Consider the following 15,169-nt stretch of genomic DNA (forward strand, 5'->3'; position numbering starts at 1 on the left):
AAAAACATTTCTGCTGATAACCAATTTTTGCTCATGAGTCATTTCAGTGTTTAGGGACTTATTTTGGTTTCGAGTCTAAGGCATTAAACTCCAAATGAGCTGCAGAAAACCAAACTCTCAAATCTTCTACAGGTTAAATAAAAACAAAGGCTGATGTATTTTTTTTACCGTTCTTAGTTTATTATACAGAACATAGAATATGTAAAACAACAATGTACAAAAGATCTATACAAAAATATACTTGTAAACATACATAAAGCTTTGGTACCTTAGAGTGTGTAACTTCATTATTATACTTGTAGTGAATTGTGCAATTTATTAAAGTCTTGTGCATACATAGAAATGTCTAGTGTTAAAGTCAGGAATATTAAGCCCTTGTTTTTGCAAGAAAATACGACTTTACGTTACTACTGTAACTTTGTGCTTAAGGATTTTTAACTGACAGATGGAGGATGAATTTATTTTTGATACGATACGATTTAAAAAAACATCAAAAAGTGTGGGCTTCTACTGTACAATTTAAAACCAATGAGAAGCTAACCCCTGGTTTAACAGACAAGGCTTAAAGGGAAACTCCACTTTTTTTGAAAATATGCTCATTTTTCAGCTTCACTAGAGTTAAACATTTCAATTTTAGCGTTTTGGAATCTATTCAGCCGATCTCCGGGTCTGGCGGTACCACTTTTAATATAGCTTAGCATAATCCATTGAATCTGATAAAACCATTAGCATCTTGCTCAAAAATGACCAAAGAGTTTTGATATTTTTCTTATTTAAAACTATTGTGTACTAAGACCGACAGAAAATTAAAAAGTTGAGATTTTATAGGCCGATATGGCTAGGAACTATACTCTTATTCTGGCATAATAATCAAGGACTTTGCTGCCGTAACATGTGTGCAGCAGGCGAAATTATATTACGCAGCACTCGAAAAAACTCCCCTTGGTAACTTTCAGTATCTTGGGACTATTTTCGGGCACTAAATAATATCATTTCGCCATGCTAATGGTCTAATCAGATTCAATGGATTATGCTAAGCTATGTTAAAAGGGGGTACCGCCAAACCCGGAGATCAGCTGAATGGATTCCAACAGTAAAACTCAATTGTTTAACTCTAGGGGAGCTTGAAAACAAGCCTTTTTTCAAATAAATGGAGTGTCCCTGTAAGGCTACTCCTAGACTAATGTTGGGTTCACACCAGATGCGTTTGAGATGTCGAAATTCGTGTTTAACGTGCGTAGTTGGACGCTTGAACATTTTGAGTGTACTTCATTCCCATGTGAAAGTCGCATGTGAAATTTTAATCATCAAGACATTCGGACAGGAAATCCGCGTCATGGGAGGCTTCTGCAACTTTGCTCACTTCTTGTAATCACATCACTACTAGTGCAAGTTCCTGATTGGTTAACGCGGCGTGTTTTTCCGCCAAAGTTAAAATATTTCAACTTGCGGTTTCCCCTGGCAACGCTCAATTCGTGCCATTTGCGCTGCGCTAAACGGCTCATTCGCCAGCGAAACATCCAGACATGCGTCAACGCATGTTTACATCCACTTAACATTGAAATCACTCGCGCTTGACGCCTCTATCGCAGCTGGTGTGAACGCAGCATTAAACACATGTTTGAGATGCCTCAATTGAAAATAACTTTTACTGACATATCTTAAAATCTACCAGTGCCATTGATTGGTCTCAAGATACATATCAGTAACGTCTTTTTTAAATGCATGTTAATATGAAGCCTTGTCTGTTAAACCAGGCTATAATGTTTATTTGTTGCCTTGTGTTCTATTGTATTGTTTTGTGTGCCGAGTTGAATGGTATGTTGTGTATTTTGTATATTGTACAGTAAAGTATAGTGTTTTGTGTATAAAATGTATGTACAGATTTGTGTATGGGTATTTGTATCTATCATGAAGTAATTTGGAGGTTGCTTCACTAGAATTTGATAATGTAAAGTGACAATAACAGATCTGATCAATTTCAATGAAAAAAATTGAGTTTAAAAGTTTAAAATAAGGCGATTTAGATGAAAAACACTAAAGACTGTATCGTAATGTACCTTAAATTCATCATCATTTAGATTTTAGACTTATGAGGAACATATTGTACAGCTTGGCACAGGAACAGAAAAGATAACAGCTGGCTCATCAATCTCATACAAAATCAATCCATTCATGTTCTTTGACCGTTCCCTTTAAAACAGGTTTATGTAAAATAGGTGAAACCAAATTAAAATTACATATAATTACTTTAGCTTGTGTTTCATATATTTTCTTCAATTACCCATAGACGTTAAAGTGCAATTTTGCTACAAGAATCTCAAAAAAAAAAAAAAAAAAAAATTCAGATGTAAAAGAAATATATCCAAAGATATAAAATCAAAAAATCTGAAGTTGTCTGCATGTAGTGATATTCAAAATTATTCAAAATAGCAGTGAATGCATTATAACACATTAAAACACAAATTAATAATCTTCGTCAAGATCTGTGCAGATTTACAGATTGAAGTAAAAAAAAAAACATTTAAAAGCACATAAAAACATATATAGCTAAAAGATGAACTGCTTGTATGTTTGCTTTAGTCTATAATACTGAGAGTTGTACCAAGTTATTAAAAATGATAAAAAACTGACAAAAACGTGATCAAAATTCTCAAGAAGTCTTAGATTTCTGCTGTAGTTTTATACATTTTAATGCTAAAGTCAGCTATTGATGTACAACGTTTCTAATAATTTGCTAAAAATGCAAGATTTTACTTCATTGTCACAAGAAAGTCAAAGGAAACTCTCTTCCACATCTGAGGTTTCTGAACGCTCCTGCAGCAGTTGCTCCTGATCGGGTTCAGTACTTGGGGTTTCCATGGAGACCGTCTCCTCATCAGAGCTCATGAAACTGTGAAAGAGAGAGAGAGAGAGAGAGACCTTTACCATCCAACCACACAAACAAAGTAAATCACTCCATCACGGCTATACACCTCCAGAGGGCGCTATTTATTATTTATTTAATCATATTAATAATAATATTAATTAGTTTATAATTTCTCATCATCATGGGGTCATAAGAAATCCTAATAATCATGTTAATGTTTAAATTCAACCAGAAGCATCTTCCCTAATGTGCTCAGACCCCTATACATGCCCCACATACATTTAAATGCGAAGGTCACAGCAGCACATTAGTTTTTTAAGGGTCTGTTTAAAAAAGGTACATTTGGTCATTCTTAAATTAGAAATTGCTCTGGTTTGCACAGATTATTCATCCGTATTCCTGAAAGAAAAGGGAAGTGAGCCTTCTGCTAGAGGAAGAGCTCGGACTTCATCTTTTCTTCTGTGGTTTCAAATGGTTTGATTTATTTCTGATCACACAGGAAGTCTGAGATACCTCAGGGTGCTTTCCACCAGCACCATCACATCCTCAGATTCATCCTCTGGCTTTGGGTCCGGAATGGGAATGATGTACTCGTTGTGCAGAGCCTCCGCGACCCCTCCATCGGTCTGAGGACGAGGAGTTGGGATGGGCTGAGGTCTTGGAGAAAACTCAGAGAGGGTCTCTGGAAACGGTGCAGTGGGAATCGGGGACTTCACGCGAACCACAGCAGGGTGATCGCTTGTCAGAAAGTTGTTGTTGACTTGAGTGTATCTCTGACAGACAAATATTAAAATTAGGATTGTAGGCAATATGCAGAACGAGGCAACCAAAGAAATGAAAACGTAGAGGAAACCTTTTTATATCCATCCGACAGAAGGTTCCCCATTGAGTGCACTAGAAAGGAGAACTCTGGTCGTGTCTCAAACTTTTCATCCCAACATTTCTTCATGATCTCATAACTGGAGGGGGAACAACGTAAACTCCATTTAAACCAAACCCAAATTCTGATTTAAACAAGCCTAAAAAAAACTTCCGGAAGCCAAAGTCTGTTATTAACCTCTCATTCCTGTGAACAGATGTGCAAATGAAATATATATGTATAAATTAAAATTCTCTCATAATTTTTTCATCCTCATGTTGTTCTAAACCAGTATGAATTAATTTTTTTCTGGTGAACATAAAAGAAGATATTTTGATAAATGAAGGTAAGCACACAGCTGATTGTAACCATTGACTTCCAAAAATGATGAAATTCAATGGTTATCATCAACTGTATGCTTACCATCATTTATCAAAATATCTTCATTTATCAATACTTACATAATATTTGTTTTCCTACTATGGAAGTCAATGGTTACAATCAGCTGTGTGCTTATCATAATTTTTTTTAAATATCTTCTTTTGTGTTCATCAGATAAAAGAAATAAAAAGTTTAGAACAACATGAGGATGAGTAAATGATGACAGAATTTCCATTTTTGGGTGAACTATCCCTTTAAGTGATAGATATGAATATATAATACATAATTCAGGGGATTGTATTTGTTTGTTTATTGTTATTTAAATAGCTGGAGTGAGAACATACATTTCATCTGAGGCGTATGAAGGTTTGGCCATACGGTAACCTTGCTTCAGAGCGCTGTAAAATAACTCATTCATCGGCAGGTCTGGATACGGGGTTCCACCTGCAACATCACACAGAAGATAAACCAACAATAAAACACTTTATGTTATATTTACCAAAGCAATATTGTCTTATAGAAGCAGCAAAGTTCATAAACGAAACATATACATACATACATACATACATACATACATACATACATACACACACACACACACACACACACACACACACACACACACACACAGGTGTGTTTTATTTATTATAATATGATAATAAAAAAGTATTTTAGTGATTTTACTTAATAAAAGTTGTGTTGATGACACACACACATATACAGTATATACATTACTGTGCAAAAGTCTTAGGCCTCCATGCCAGAATTATTTTGTTGTTAATATATAATTGTTTCTCCGTCTCTTTAACAGAATACATCCAGAAAATACAGGAAATGTGTATTATAGTATTAAAAACTGTATAAAAATGTAAACTGATGTGTCAAGTTTTTAGGGTAAACTCCCCTTCCACTTGAGCAATAGCAGGAAACTGCAGGATCTCTTAAAGGAATAGTCCATTTTCTTAAAAGAAAAATCCAGATAATTTACTCACCACCATGTCATCCAAAATGTTGATGTCTTTCTTTGTTCAGTCAAGAAGAAATTATGTTTTTTGAGGAAAACACTGCAGGATTTTTCTCATTTTAATGGACTTTAACAGAGCCCAAAATTTAATACTTAACTCAACACTTACCTTTTTTTGTTCAACGGAGTTTCAACGGACTATAAGCGATCCGAAACGAGGCATAAGGGTCTTATCTAGCAAAACGATTGTCATTTTTGACAAGAAAAATAAAAAATATGTACTTTTAAACCACAACTTTTCGTGCAGGTCTGGTCCAGCGTGACTTAACGTAAATGCGTAGTGACGAAGGGAGGTCACGTGTTACATATATAAAACGCACATTTGCGGGCCATTGTAAACAATAAACTGCCAAAAAGACATTAATTAGTATCAGTTGACATACAACAACGTAGGAACGGTCCTCTTTCAAGACGCTTGTAAACACTTGTGCGGAGTTTCGCGTTCGTCCTCTGTGACCTCTTGACGTCATGACGTATTGCGTGGGGTCAGCTGGCGCATCACGACCGGATCTACATGACGAGAAGTTGTGGTTTAAAAGTGTATATTTGTTATTTTTATTGTCAAAAATGACAATCGTTTTGCTAGATAAGACCCTTATGCCTCGTTTGGGATCGTTTAGAATCCTTTGAAACTCTGTTGAAAAAAAAAACGTTAAGTGTTGAGTTAAGTATTAAATGTTGGGCTCTATTAAAGTCCATTAAAATGAGAAAAATCCTGCAATGTTTTCCTCAAAAAACATAATTTCTTCTCGACTGAACAAAGAAAGACATCAACATTTTGGATGACATGGTGGTGAGTAAATTATCTGGATTTTTCTTTTAAGAAAATGGACTAATCCTTAAAACCTAAATAAAATTAACTCATAATTTTTTAATTTGAAAGAAATTAGTCTTTTTACTTCATTCTGCTCAAAACGCTCAAGATGTGTTTAGTGCCAAGAGAGGTCACACTAAACACCGACGATGCCTAAAGAAGACATTTAGTCCTGAAAATAATTTTTTTTGTACATAATTTCCTGTATTTTCTGTTTGTATCATAATAAAAAAGTGAAAAATAAATATGGATGAACATTAAAACTTCTAAAACAACAAGTCTGGTGGTGGTGGCCTAAGACTTTTGCACAGTAGTGTATATGCAACTTTCATAAAGTTAAATGACCAACTGTGCATTGTTTGGTGCAGCGATCATAGATGTGTATTATCATAAATAACACACAGCTATTCTGCCCTACAAAGGCTAAGTGCAGTAACTACGCAAACACTGAAACTGAGAAAAATGCCATTAAAGTTTTTTACACCAGCCAGTTAAACCTGTAACTTTAATTTTGGCACACGTTTCTCTGAAATGGGAAACAGGAGACTTACTGCACTTTGGCTTTGTAGGGCAGTATTGACCAATCAGAATCAAGGTCTAAAACTGACCGTTTTATAAGTAATAATCATTATTACACAAACATGTGAACTAAATGAATGGTTTGAAGAACCCACCCAGAGTGAAAATCTCCCACAGTAAGATGCCGTAAGACCAGACGTCACTCAGTGAGGTGTACAGGTTATGAAAGATGCTCTCTGGTGCCATCCACTTCAGTGGGAGAAAAGTCTGGAGAAAAAAAATGTAAATCTTCACTTAGCATCACAAGACATCCAGTTCATTTCAAATTCACATCTTTGACTTGTACAGTTCTTCGATTACGGTGTTAATATACTCAGATCACACTGCACTGAGAGGATGGCGGGAGATGGTGAGTGGTGGACATACGCTGCCTTTGGAGATGTAGTTGTTATCGTGCATGATGTCTCTGGCCAGGCCAAAGTCACAGATCTTGGCCAGTTTGCCTTCACAGATCAAAACGTTTCTGGCTGCCAGATCCCGATGGACACACTGAAAAACACATGCGAGATAAAAACAGATTTTTTAGGCTTTGAAGACAAAATAGATAATGATGTATGTCTGTGTGCATAGAATCAAACGTAGTAAATAAGAAATTGAAATATTAAATTTGACAAATACTCACATTCTTTGCTGCGAGAAACTCCATGCCTTTCGCCACCTGATAACTGAAACCCACAAGATCAATGTAACTCAGAACTGGAGAATCACTGATGGCCAGAGACTGGTCTACTCTGTGACCTGCAATACACACACACACACACAAAGTGAGGAGTCTTCACAATGATACCAAAATCCCTTTAGGGAAGTCGCGCCACTAGGCGGCCATCTTTGCAACACCTCCAGGGGGCAAGTATTTCAGTCAGGCAGGACTAAAGTCCCACCTACTTGAATGTGCAAAGACAGATATCTCTAGAAACACATCCCAAAAATTATGAATTAACAACATATTTCTGGCCAAAAGTTATCTTTCGTTTCTTAATCTGAAATTAAATTTTAACTTCTGCTTAAGCGCACAGGTTGGCAAGCGCCTCATGCCACTCTATACACAGCCCCCCAGAGAATCGTTGATTGGTCCTCTTAACGGGAACGCTGGACTTCCGTTGCCAGAGCGGCCATATTGAGCTTTACATTGTCCCTATTCATAGCATTAGTAGTACATAGTACTCATTTCCCGCGAGCCATTTTTCGAAAAGTTGCCCCCCAGCATTTTTCATCATTTTCACAAAACGCCTTCCAGGAAATTTTTTTCTAAAAATATATAAACATACAAATACATAAAATGAAAGAACAGATCCTCTGCTTTCAAAAAAACAATAAAATAAAACAGGGAAAAAAACTCATCCTATCTATTTTTTTCTGCTTATAAACTCTTTAAGGTGCAGTGTGTAAATTTTAGCGACTTGCAAATTGCAATCAACAGCTTAGTCCACTGCTCACCCATCGCTTTTGAAATGCATAGAGAAGCTACGATAGCCACCACCAGAAAACTGTCATCATCAGAGACAACTTAGTAAAAAAAAGTTTGTCCGTTAAGGGCTTCTGTAGAAACAAGGCGGAACAAAATGGCGACTTCCACGTAAGGGGACCCTCAGTGTATGTAGATAAAAACTTCTCATTCTGAAGTAATAAAAACATAACAGTTCATCATAAAAAGGTCTTTATACACATATAGTTTTGTATATTATTTTGCATTTCTGTCAAGAGATATTTTAAAAAATTACGCACTGCACCTTTAAATATGGGTATTTTTCTTTAAAAAGACAAAATTTTTGATCAAAAACTGAAGTAATTGCATTTTTGCGAAGGAATTTTGTTAGAGATCAGATTCAGAATGATTATCAAAACATACACAGAGTTTAAAATTAGTACATAACATTTTGGCTTAAGTTTTTTCATAAATTGGGTAAAAATAAAAATTCATCAGGAACGTTTTTTAAATGCAAATGTTTTCTCTTAATTGACGAGATAACTTGTCAATGGCGGGGAAAGAGTTAATCTAGTTATATCCAATATTTTTGATGATACACACTGATGCAAATACAAATATACAGCTAAATATCCGAGTGTGGTAATTCTATAAGAACTCCAAGGTTTTTTATAATTTCATGTATTTTGGAAGGTAAACAAATAATTATGTTGGCTTGACAAAGCCAACATACTGTTCTTCGATCTAAGCTTATTATTATTATTATTAGTGGTGCTTGCATTTATGCAAGGCATCACTATTACTATTGCTCATACTTATTATTTATTTATATCTTTATTTATTATTCTTATATCTGGACACTTTTTCGGCGCGTAACTCGTCCCACACGGTTTGTCGTAGACCAATAAAACAGGGCTCAAAATGACCGGCTTATTGAGGACACGTCTGCTATGACTTTTATAAGGGATCGGGTGCAGGATTTCCGAAAGGGGGGCGAAAAACCACCCGAAAAATCCCATTGACTTAACATTGCGCCCAACTTTGACGAGTCATAGCTCCGCTCAAGGATTTTATAGAAACATGTGGGTTACAACATTTGAAGAGGGTGGTAGACTCTGTAACAACATGGATCACAATGGGGTGTAAGTTGTACCCCTGGGGTGTAAGAGGTGCCCAAAAATGCCCAATGAAAAGTCAATGGGGCAAAATCCCATAGACTTAACATTGGAAAAATTTTGACGCGTCATAGGTACGAGTGAGGATTTCATAGAAACATGTGGGTTACATTATTTGAAGAGGGTGGTAGGCTATGTAAGAACATACATGACATTGGGGTGTAAGTTGTACCCCTGGGGTGTAAGAGGCACCCGAAAATTCCCATTGACTTATAATGGGGCAGGAAACATGCCCATATAAGGGAATAAAAAAGTTCCAGATGGGATATCTTCGCTTTACAATGTCGTAGAGACACGGGGGTTGGACCGTTTTACTCATGACTCAGAGTGTAATCATTATGGGATGCCAATTTTTTCCCTAGCAACCAAATACAGTACCCTAGCAACAGAGTAAACAAAGCCTTATATCTCCGCACCAGAACATCGTAGATACACGGGGGTTGGACCTTTTGACTTGTGACTCGGAGTGTAATCATTATGGGATGCCATTTTTTTCCCTAGCAACCAAATACAGTACCCTAGCAACAGAGTAAACAAAGCCTTATATCTCCGCACCAGAACATCGTAGAGACACGGGGGTTGGACCGTTTGACTAGTGACTCAGAGTGTAATCATTATGGGATGCCAATTTTTTCCCTAGCAACCAAATACAGTACCCTAGCAACAGAGTAAACAAAGCCTTATATCTCCGCATCAGAACATTGTAGAGACACGGGGGTTGGACCTTTTGACTTGTGACTCGGAGTGTAATCATTATGGGATGCCATTTTTTTCCCTAGCAACCAAATACAGTACCCTAGCAACAGAGTAAACAAAGCCTTATATCTCCGCACCAGAACATCGTAGAGACACGGGGGTTGGACCGTTTGACTAGTGACTCAGAGTGTAATCATTATGGGATGCCAATTGTTTCTCTAGCAACCAAATACAGTACCCTAGCAACAGAGTAAACAAAGCCTTATATCTCCGCATCAGAACATCGTAGAGACACGGGGGTTGGACCGTTTGACTCGTGACTCGGAGGGTAATCACTAGTGGATGCCATTTTTTCCCTAGCAACCAAATACAGTACCCTAGCAACAGAGTAAACAAAGCCTTATATCTCCGCATCAGAACATCGTAGAGACACAGGGTTTGGACCGTTTGACTGGTGACTCGGAGGGTAATCACTAGTGGATGCCATTTTTTTCCCTAGCAACCAAATACAGTACCCTAGCAACAGAGTAAACAAAGCCTTATATCTCCGCATCAGAACATCGTAGAGACACGGGGGTTGGATCGTTTGACTCGTGACTCGGAGGGTAATCACTAGTGGATGCCATTTTTTCCCTTAGCAACCAAATACAGTACCCTAGCAACAGAGTAAACAAAGCCTTATATCTCCGCATCAGAACATCGTAGAGACACGGGGGTTGGACCGTTTGACTCATGACTCGGAGGGTAATCACTAGTGGATGCCATTTTTTCCCTAGCAACCAAATACAGTACCCTAGCAACAGAGTAAACAAACCCTTATATCTCCGCATCAGAACATCGTAGAGACACGGGGTTTGGACCGTTTGACTCGTGACTCGGAGTGTAATCACTAGTGGATGCCAATTTTCTCCCTAGCATCCAAATACATTACCCCAGCAACAGAGTAAACAAAGCCTTTTATCTCCACATCAGAACATCGCAGAGACACGGGGGTTGGACCGTTTGACTCGTATCTCGGAGTGTAATCACTAGTGGATGCCAATTTTTTCCCTAGCAACCAAATACAGTACCCTAGCAACAGAGTAAACAAAGCCTTATATCTCCGCATCAGAACATCGTAGAGACACGGGGGTTGGACCGTTTGACTCGTGACTCGGAGGGTAATCACTAGTGGATGCCATTTTTTCCCTAGCAACCAAATACAGTACCCTAGCAACAGAGTAAACAAAGCCTTATATCTCCGCATCAGAACATCGTAGAGACACGGGGTTTGGACCGTTTGACTGGTGACTCGGAGGGTAATCACTAGTGGATGCCATTTTTTTCCCTAGCAACCAAATACAGTACCCTAGCAACAGAGTAAACAAAGCCTTATATCTCCGCATCAGAACATCGTAGAGACACGGGGGTTGGATCGTTTGACTCGTGACTCGGAGGGTAATCACTAGTGGATGCCATTTTTTCCCTTAGCAACCAAATACAGTACCCTAGCAACAGAGTAAACAAAGCCTTATATCTCCGCATCAGAACATCGTAGAGACACGGGGGTTGGACCGTTTGACTCATGACTCGGAGGGTAATCACTAGTGGATGCCATTTTTTCCCTAGCAACCAAATACAGTACCCTAGCAACAGAGTAAACAAACCCTTATATCTCCGCATCAGAACATCGTAGAGACACGGGGTTTGGACCGTTTGACTCGTGACTCGGAGTGTAATCACTAGTGGATGCCAATTTTCTCCCTAGCATCCAAATACATTACCCCAGCAACAGAGTAAACAAAGCCTTTTATCTCCACATCAGAACATCGCAGAGACACGGGGGTTGGACCGTTTGACTCGTATCTCGGAGTGTAATCACTAGTGGATGCCAATTTTTTCCCTAGCAACCAAATACAGTACCCTAGCAACAGAGTAAACAAAGCCTTATATCTCCGCATCAGAACATCGTAGAGACACGGGGGTTGGACCGTTTGACTCGTGACTCGGAGGGTAATCACTAGTGGATGCCATTTTTTCCCTAGCAACCAAATACAGTACCCTAGCAACAGAGTAAACAAAGCCTTATATCTCCGCATCAGAACATCGTAGAGACACGGGGTTTGGACCGTTTGACTGGTGACTCGGAGGGTAATCACTAGTGGATGCCATTTTTTTCCCTAGCAACCAAATACAGTACCCTAGCAACAGAGTAAACAAAGCCTTATATCTCCGCATCAGAACATCGTAGAGACACGGGGGTTGGATCGTTTGACTCGTGACTCGGAGGGTAATCACTAGTGGATGCCATTTTTTCCCTTAGCAACCAAATACAGTACCCTAGCAACAGAGTAAACAAAGCCTTATATCTCCGCATCAGAACATCGTAGAGACACGGGGGTTGGACCGTTTGACTCATGACTCGGAGGGTAATCACTAGTGGATGCCATTTTTTCCCTAGCAACCAAATACAGTACCCTAGCAACAGAGTAAACAAACCCTTATATCTCCGCATCAGAACATCGTAGAGACACGGGGTTTGGACCGTTTGACTCGTGACTCGGAGTGTAATCACTAGTGGATGCCAATTTTCTCCCTAGCATCCAAATACATTACCCCAGCAACAGAGTAAACAAAGCCTTTTATCTCCACATCAGAACATCGCAGAGACACGGGGGTTGGACCGTTTGACTCGTATCTCGGAGTGTAATCACTAGTGGATGCCAATTTTTTCCCTAGCAACCAAATACAGTACCCTAGCAACAGAGTAAACAAAGCCTTATATCTCCGCATCAGAACATCGTAGAGACACGGGGGTTTGACCGTTTGACTCGTGACTCGGAGTGTAATCACTAGTGGATGCCAATTTTCTCCCTAGCAACCAAATACAGTACCCTAGCAACCGAATTAACAAAGCCTTATATCTTCGCATCAGAATATCGTAGAGACATGTGGGTTGAATTGTTTTACTTTTGGCTTGGAGTATAATCATATATTGTCCCCCGAAATTTGCCACGGCAAGCACCACTTCACATTTTCTTCAGGAAATGTACCTATCTAGTTAGTGGTGCTTGCATTTATGCAAGGCATCACTATTACTATTGCTCAGGGATATTATTATGTTGGCTTGAGAAAGCCAACATACTGTTGTTGCACTTAAACTTATTATTATTATTATTATTATTATTCTTTTTCTTCTGAGACTAAAATTTCTAACTCTAACTCGTCCTAGAGCTTTCAAGCTACAGCCATCAAACTTTGGACAGACTTTCGGTCTGATCTGACGAGGTGTGCTATATCTTTTCTAACTGATGGGACCTTCCGAATTCCTAAACGGGGCGCTGAAACACCCCAAAATTTCCATTGACTTAACATTGAGACAAACTTTGACGGGTCAAAGCTGCGAGTGAGAAACTTGTAGAAACTTGTGGCTTACCACATTTAAGGAGGCTGACAGGCTGTGTAAGAACATACCTCACAATGGGGTGTAAGCTATACCCCTGGGGTGTAAGAGGCCCCCAAATTTTCCCATTGACTTATAATGGGGCAGGAAACATGCCCATAAAAGGGAAAAAAAGCGTCCCAGATGGAATATCTTCACTTTAGAGTGTCTTAGAGACATGGGGGTGGGCTCATTTTACTCAAGCATCCAATCAGTCTCTTAGGATCACCCCAGAGATATTAAGCCACGCCCCTAGCAACAATTTTGGGTACCCTAGCAACATCTCCCATAGACTACCATTATAAAAAGCCCAGATGGATATCTTTGCACCAGAGTGTCATAGAGACATAGGGGTGGGCTCATTTTACTCAGGCATCCAATCAGTCTCTTAGGATTCTTATTGAGGTATTAAGCCACGCCCCTAGCAACAAAATATGAAGACCCTAGCAACATAATAAACAAAGCCTTATATCTCTGGATCTGAACATCGTAGAGACACAGGGGTTGGACCGTTTTTCTTGTGGCTTGAAGTGTAATCATTATGGGATGCCAATTTTTTCCCTAGCAACCAAACTTAGTACCCTAGCAACGGAATAAACAAAGCCTTATATCTCCGCTTCAGAACATCATAGAGACACGGGGGTTGGACCGTTTTACTTGTGGCTTGAAGTGTGATCATTAAGGGATGCCAATTTTCTCCCTAGCAACCAAACTTAGTACCCTAGCAACGGAATAAACAAAGCCTTATATCTCCGCATCAGAACATTGTAGAGACACGGGGGTTGGACCGTTTAACTTGTGGCTTGAAGGGTGATCATTATGGGATGCCAATTTTCTCCCTAGCAACCAAACTTAGTACCCTAGCAACGCAATAAATGTTAGCTTCATGCTAGCTTCTTGTTAATCATGCTAGCTTCATGCTAGCTTCATGCTAATCATGCTAACATCATGCTAGCTTCATGCTAATCATGCTAACTTCATGCTAGCTTCATGCTAATCATGCTAACTTCATGCTAGCTTCATGCTAATCATGCTAACATCATGCTAGCTTCATGCTAATCATGCTAGCTTCATGCTAGCTTCATGCTAATCATGCTAGCATCATGCTAGCTTCATGCTAATCATACTAGCATCATGCTAGCTTCATGCTAATCATGCTAGCTTCATGCTAGCTTCATGCTAATCATGCTAGCATCATGCTAGCTTCATGCTAATCATGCTAGCATCATGCTAGCTTCATGCTAATCATGCTAGCATCATGCTAGCTTCATGCTAATCATGCTAGCATCATGCTAGCTTCATGCTAATCATGCTAGCATCATGCTAGCTTCATGCAAATCATGCTAGCATCATGCTAGCTTCATGCTAATCATGCTAGCATCATGCTAGCTTCATGCTAATCATGCTAGCATCATGCTAGCTTTATTCTAATCATGCTAGCATCATGCTAGCTTCATGCTAATCATGCTATCATCATGCTAGCTTCATGCTAATCATGCTAACATCATGTTAGCATCATACTAGCTTCATGCTAATCATGCTAGCTTCATGCTAATCATGCTAGCATCATGCTAGCTTCATGCTAATCATGCTAGCATCATGCTAGCTTCATGCTTATCATGCTAGCTTCATGCTAATCATGCTAGCATCAAGCTAGCTTCATTCTAATCATGCTAGCATCATGCTAGCTTCATGCTAATCATGCTAGCATCAAGCTAGCTTCATGGTAAATCATGCTACCTTCATACTTAAACATACTAACAGCCAGATAGCCTACTAAACTAAACTTATGTCAAACCGTTTTAAACGTTCAGGCTACGCTTTCTCAAGCCAACATAAAGTTTGTCTTCAAACTTTACTATCTAGTTATTATTATATCTTTATTCTTATGTCTGCACAAATTTCGGCGCGTAACTCGTCCCGCA

At 38.8% G+C, this 15,169-nt stretch overlaps 1 protein-coding gene across 3 annotated transcripts in view; it reads right to left on the bottom strand.

Moving 5' to 3' along the window:
• Positions 1 to 158: 158 nt before the first annotated feature.
• Positions 159 to 15,169, bottom strand: part of pdgfrb (platelet-derived growth factor receptor, beta polypeptide) — a 78,671-nt gene continuing 63,660 nt past the window's right edge. For all 3 annotated transcript variants that reach the window (XM_065274015.2, XM_065273999.2, XM_065274005.2), the window contains 7 exons: positions 7,149 to 7,264; positions 6,893 to 7,015; positions 6,622 to 6,733; positions 4,454 to 4,553; positions 3,723 to 3,828; positions 3,383 to 3,642; positions 159 to 2,893 (listed from right to left, as the gene is read on the bottom strand). In XM_065274015.2, coding sequence (XP_065130087.1) covers positions 2,776 to 2,893; positions 3,383 to 3,642; positions 3,723 to 3,828; positions 4,454 to 4,553; positions 6,622 to 6,733; positions 6,893 to 7,015; positions 7,149 to 7,264 — 935 coding nt within the window. In that variant the 3' untranslated portion in view covers positions 159 to 2,775. The remainder of the gene's footprint in view (positions 2,894 to 3,382; positions 3,643 to 3,722; positions 3,829 to 4,453; positions 4,554 to 6,621; positions 6,734 to 6,892; positions 7,016 to 7,148; positions 7,265 to 15,169) is intronic.

This window comes from Paramisgurnus dabryanus, chromosome 16 (genome assembly GCF_030506205.2).
Source record: "Paramisgurnus dabryanus chromosome 16, PD_genome_1.1, whole genome shotgun sequence".
In the NCBI taxonomy this organism is placed as follows: domain Eukaryota; kingdom Metazoa; phylum Chordata; class Actinopteri; order Cypriniformes; family Cobitidae; genus Paramisgurnus; species Paramisgurnus dabryanus.